This window comes from Myotis brandtii, unplaced genomic scaffold (genome assembly GCF_000412655.1).
Source record: "Myotis brandtii unplaced genomic scaffold, ASM41265v1 scaffold583, whole genome shotgun sequence".
Classification (NCBI taxonomy): domain Eukaryota; kingdom Metazoa; phylum Chordata; class Mammalia; order Chiroptera; family Vespertilionidae; genus Myotis; species Myotis brandtii.
In genome coordinates, this window is record NW_005370191.1 from 481,761 (window position 1) to 487,167 (window position 5,407).

The window sequence follows — 5,407 nt, forward strand, 5'->3', positions numbered from 1 at the left end:
GTGCTTCAAATTTTTCATAAGATGTTGGGGGAAATATCCTTCAGTGATTCCTTTTAGATTTTTGGATGAAACGCAAGACTCCATGCAGTTCATACGGCCCTTTAAGATCTGGCCATGCTGCCTCCTTCTACACCCTCATCTGCCACCACTCACATGTCCCCTTCCCACAAACCATCCCAGGTCACTTAGAGCCACCCAGGAGAGTCGTGCCATTTCATTCCTCTGTGTCCACATACTGGCTGTTCCTTCTTCCCAGAACACTCTTCCCTGTATTCTTCTCCTGCGACCCGCGAACCCCTGGTCACTCTCTAAACTCATCTCAAGTGACGCCTCCTCCAGGAAGCTTTTGCTGAACCCCTCGGATGGAGGCCCCTTATCTGGTTCCCCCAGGCTCTCCCATAGCTCAGCCGAAGGGTAAGCCACCAGGGCCTCACCCAGGGCTGGATTTGCAGATAAGCTGCAGCGCTGGAAGCCGGCCTGAGAACTGGGGTCTGAATCACAGATGATCTCTAACTTTTCCCCTCAGAGGAGCAAACACGCTCAGCTGGGGGCAAGCCCTGAGGTTACACCTGACCCGCAGACCCCGGAGCCTCCAGGAGGGGCCCCAGCTCTGATGGGGGTGGGGCCCCCCAGGAAGAGGTCCTGGCGGGGTGGGGAAGAAGGCGGGGCCTGAGGCTGTGCTAGTCGGTGTCCCGGAGCTGGGACGGAAGTTGCCAAGTACAGTTAGTTTCAGTTTTGTTTCTCTTGCAGGCACCTTGCCGCGGCCGTGTCCAGGCCTCGGCCCCCCACTCCTGGTGCTGGAGCCCAGGGTCAGCTGAGGCCAGGTAAGGAGAGGCAGGGGAAGGGGAGCTGAAGGAAGAGCTAAACTGCAGGGAGTTGGGGGAAGGGAGAGAGCGCACGGGAGGAAGAGGAAGGGAGGGGGGAGGCGGGGAGAGGGACCCGGAAGTCAGGAGGAGAGGGGAGGCTGGGCGGGAGCACCCCGACTTCACCCCACGGGACCAGAGGTCTGAGGCTTCCCTGGGAAAGACCCCTTCCCACTCTCTGAGCTCTGTCCCCAGCCCCCACTTTCCGGAAGTTTGGGGGAAATTCCCTAAGTCCCTTCAGTATTTCACAGCCACTGTGCTGGGAGCTGGGGGGATGCCCAGATGAGCCTCACGCATCTCAGACCCTTCAGAGGTTTCTAGGAGAGCAGAGGGCCTCTTGCAGCAGGAAAGACTGAAAGAAGAGGACTCTAGGGCAGTGATGGCGAACCTATGACACGCGTGTCAGAGGTGACACGCGAACTCACTTTTTTGGTTGATTTTTTCTTTGTTAAATGGCATTTAAATATATAAAATAAATATCAAAAATATAAGTCTTTGTTTTACTATGGTTGCAAATATCAAAAAATTTCTATATGTGACACGGCACCAGAGTTAAGTTAGGGTTTTTCAAAATGCTGACACGCCGAGCTCAAAAGGTTCGCCATCACTGGTCTAGGAGTTGAGGCAAAGGCTACTGTGACCCCCAGGCCCAGCGGCTGGAATGAGCGGGCAGGGCAGCCCCTTCCCCTCAGCCTCCCTGCTGCCTGCTCTAGAACCCATTTCAGGAAGTCAGGGCATGAAGTGGGGCCCCCACTCCCCATGAAGCCACTCCCAGGGTCTAGAAGACAGGTGTATGCCAGGGGGAAATTGGGGCCCTTTATACTGCCCCAAACGCCAGGAGTCAAGACAGCTCCGCCCACCTGGGCCTTCCGCTGTGTCCCCCCCAACCTAGCACCTCGGCCCCAGCAGGATCCCCAGGACCTATTCACACAGGGGGCTTGGGTCTCACTTGCCATCAGGCTTGTCGTTACTCTGTTAGCTCTCTGAGGCCAGGGGTTTCTCTTCTCGGTCTTGTCATTTCTTATATCTCTTAACACATGCAAGCAGCACTGACTTTTTTCATATTTGCTGAATGTATGCAAGGAGGAGGGCAGCTCCCTGGCTCAAGAGTAAATGGCCAGAGAACTCAGAAGACCAGAAGAAAATTCCTGGCCATCCAGGTGATTCTCCAGTCCTGGTGGGGCTTGAGCATAGGGGGAGAGGCAGGAGGGCAGGCTGGTGGTGTGTTCTGCTAATCCTGACTCTTGGCTTGCAGCATGATGTCCCAGGGATCCTCACCCTCCCTTCTGGAGGCCCTGAGCAGCGACTTCCTGGCCTGTAAAATCTGCCTGGAGCAGCTGCGGGCACCCAAAACCTTGCCCTGCTTGCATACCTATTGCCAGGACTGCCTGGCCCAGCTGGCCGAGGGCGGCCACCTCCGATGCCCTGAGTGCCGCGAGACCGTGCCAGTGCCACCAGCTGGCGTGGCCGCCTTCAAGACCAACTTCTTTGTCAATGGGCTCCTGGATTTGGTGAGGGCTCGGGCTGGTGGAGACCTGCATGCAGGAAAGCCAGCCTGTGCGCTGTGCCCCCTGATGGGGGGTGCCAGTGCCGGGGGGCCAGCCACAGCCCGGTGCCTAGACTGTGCTGATGACCTGTGCCAGGCCTGTGCCGATGGGCACCGCTGCACCCGACAGACTCACACCCACCGAGTGGTGGACCTGGTGGGCTACAGGGCAGGGTGGTATGACGAGGAGGCCCGGGAGCGCCAGGCAGCCCAGTGCCCCCAGCACCCAGGAGAGGCCCTGCGCTTCCTGTGCCAGCCCTGTTCCCAGCTACTGTGCCGTGAGTGTCGCCTGGATCCCCACCTGGATCACCCCTGCCTGCCCCTGGCTGAAGCTGTGCGTGCCCGAAGACCAGGCCTTGAGGAGTTACTAGCAGGTGTGGACAAGAACCTGGCCGAGCTAGAGGCTGCCCGGATGGTGGAAAAGGAAGCCTTAGCCCGCCTGCGGGAGCAAGCGGCCAGGGTGGGGACACAGGTGGAGGAGGCTGCTGAGGGGCTTCTCCGGGCCCTCCTGGCCCAGAAGAAGGAGGTGCTGGGGCAGCTACGGGCCCACGTGGAGGCTGCCGAGGAGGCTGCTCGGGAAAGGCTGGGAGAGCTGGAGGGCCGGGAGCAGGTGGCCCGGGCTGCGGCTGCCTTTGCCCGTCGGGTGCTCAGCCTCGGTCGCGAGGCCGAGATCCTCTCGCTGGAGGGGGCGATTGCCCAGAGGCTCCGGCAGCTGCAGGATTGTCCCTGGATGCCTGGACCAGCCCCCTGTCTGCTGCCCCAGCTGGAGCTCCATCCTGGGCTCCTGGACAAGAACAGCCACCTGCTGTGGCTCTCCTTTGAGAATCAGCAGTCCCAGAAGGACAGTGGGAAAGATGGAGCTGGGAGCCAGGGAGGTGAGGAAGCCCAGAGCCCCAGAGAGGATGGAGCCAAGATGGAGAGACAAGGTGCCGCCCAGCCCCAGAGTAGGGATGGAGCCCAGACCCCAAAAGAGGACAGAGCCCAGCCGGCCCAGGAAAATGGAGCCCAGACCCCAAAGACAGACAGAGCCCAGGCCCCGAGAGAAGGCAGATCGCAGATGCCTCAAGAGGATGGAGAAGTCCAGACTGCAGGGGGCGGCAGATCCAACAAGAAGAGGAAATTCAAAGGCAGGCTCAAGTCCATTTCCCGGGAGCCCAGCCCTGCGCCCGGGCCCAACCTGGAGGGCTCTGGCCTCCTCCCCAGGCCCATCTTTTCCTGCAGCTTTCCCACTCGGATGCCTGGAGACAAGCGGTCTCCCCGGATCACTGGGCTCTGTCCCTTTGGCCCCCGGGAGATCCTGGTGGCTGATGAGCAGAACAGGGCTCTGAAGCGCTTCTCCCTTAATGGCGACTACAAAGGCGCTATACCTGTCCCTGAGGGCTGCTCCCCGTGCAGCGTGGCCGCCTTGCAGGGTGCGGTGGCCTTCTCAGCTGGGGCTCGGCTGTACCTCATAAGCCCTGACGGTGAGGTGCAGTGGCGCCGGGCACTGAGCCTGTCCCAGGCCAGCCATGCGGTGGCTGCCATGCCGAGTGGGGACCGGGTGGCTGTCAGTGTGTCGGGGCACGTGGAGGTGTACAACATGGAAGGCAGCCTGGCCACCCGCTTCATCCCTGGGGGCAAGGCCAACCGAGGCCTTCGGGCACTGGTGTTTCTGACCACCAGTCCCCAGGGCAATTTTGTGGGGTCAGATTGGCAGCAGAATAGTGTGGTAGTCTGTGATGGGCTGGGTCAGGTGATTGGGGAGTACGGAGGACCAGGCTTGCATGGCTGCCAGCCAGGCTCCGTGTCTGTGGATAAGAAGGGCTATATTTTTTTGACCCTCCGAGAGGTCAACAAGGTGGTGATCCTGGACCCAAAGGGGTCATTGCTAGGCGACTTCCTGACAGCCTATCATGGCCTGGAAAAGCCCCGGGTGACCACCATGGTGGACGGCAGGTACTTGGTCGTGTCCCTCAGTAATGGGACCATCCACATCTTTCGGGTCCGCTCTCCTGACAGTTAAAGGACTGGGACTGGGGTGGAACTGGGTGGGGTTGGGGAGGGAGTGGGGCAGGGTTATCATGGGAGGTGGTGGACGAGGCATTTTCCCAGAGGGCAGGTGTTGGCAACCTTTCCCTGTAACATGCCACACTGCCAACCCCTTTTTGGGTGTGCAGAGTTAGGGACCAAGGCTTGGGGCATGACCCAAGTTCTCAGAAGCAGAGGAGGAGGGACTGGCAGGGTGCTGGAGTTAACCACCTCTTGCTTTTTGTGGGTGACTGCCCCCACCATCACCGCCACCCCCTCTGCTACTCTTGTTATAGTTTAAGTCTCTGAGATTGGTAAGCTTGTCCTAATTTGCATTCTTCGAAACAATTCCTGGTGGAGGAGCCCAGCGGGAGTCTTGGGGAGGAGGGACTGGCAGGGTGCTGGGAGTTAACCACCTCTTGCTTTTTGTGGGTGACTGCCCCCACCATCACCGCCACCCCCTCTGCTACTCTTGTTATAGTTTAAGTCTCTGAGATTGGTAAGCTTGTCCTAATTTGCATTCTTCGAAACAATTCCTGGTGGAGGAGCCCAGCGGGAGTCTTGGGGAGGTGGGTAGAAGTCCTCCGAGCCCACAAGGTCTCAGGGTGTGTCAGGCACATGCCTCTGAAAGGGCTGAGAACTGGCTCTCCCCGGATTGGGACAGGGACACGCCAGGTCAGAAGAGGCCTGGGATTTCGAAACGGCAGTTCATGGCATCTCCCACAGCCGTGGGCAGGAGTACAGGCTTCTCTGATAATGGCGTCCCCCGTGCAGTATGGGGTGGGCTTCATGGGCTACCAAGTGCAGGACCAGCCCAGACTAAGAGGGGTTTACCTCGAAGTCCACAAAGAGAATGTGCTGCTGGAAGACAACCTGGCAGGGTCAGAGTCTGATACCCGGGGTTCTGAGTGTGAGAGAAGGGACCCCAGGTACCCCTGCCACCTCTGAGCCAAGACTTATGTAGGATCTCTTCTGTGTTTATATCTTTACA

The 5,407-nt window shown here is 59.1% G+C and overlaps 1 protein-coding gene across 4 annotated transcripts; it reads left to right on the forward strand.

The window, feature by feature from the left end:
- Positions 1-478: 478 nt before the first annotated feature.
- TRIM56 (tripartite motif containing 56) lies at positions 479-4,799 on the forward strand. 4 transcript variants are annotated; one of them, XM_014550156.1, is made up of 3 exons: positions 479-619; positions 751-824; positions 2,119-4,799. In XM_014550156.1, the coding sequence occupies exons 1-3, from the start codon at positions 503-505 to the stop codon at positions 4,409-4,411; spliced, it is 2,484 nt and encodes an 827-aa protein (XP_014405642.1). In that variant the 5' UTR covers positions 479-502; the 3' UTR covers positions 4,412-4,799. The 4 variants fall into 4 exon arrangements, 1 of the variants encoding a protein (XP_014405642.1); XR_001364577.1 differs by lacking the exon at positions 2,119-4,799 and adding an exon at positions 1,105-1,293 and having other exon boundaries at positions 526-639; XR_001364576.1 differs by lacking the exon at positions 2,119-4,799 and adding an exon at positions 1,115-1,293 and having other exon boundaries at positions 526-639.
- The last annotated feature ends 608 nt before the right edge of the window (positions 4,800-5,407 follow it).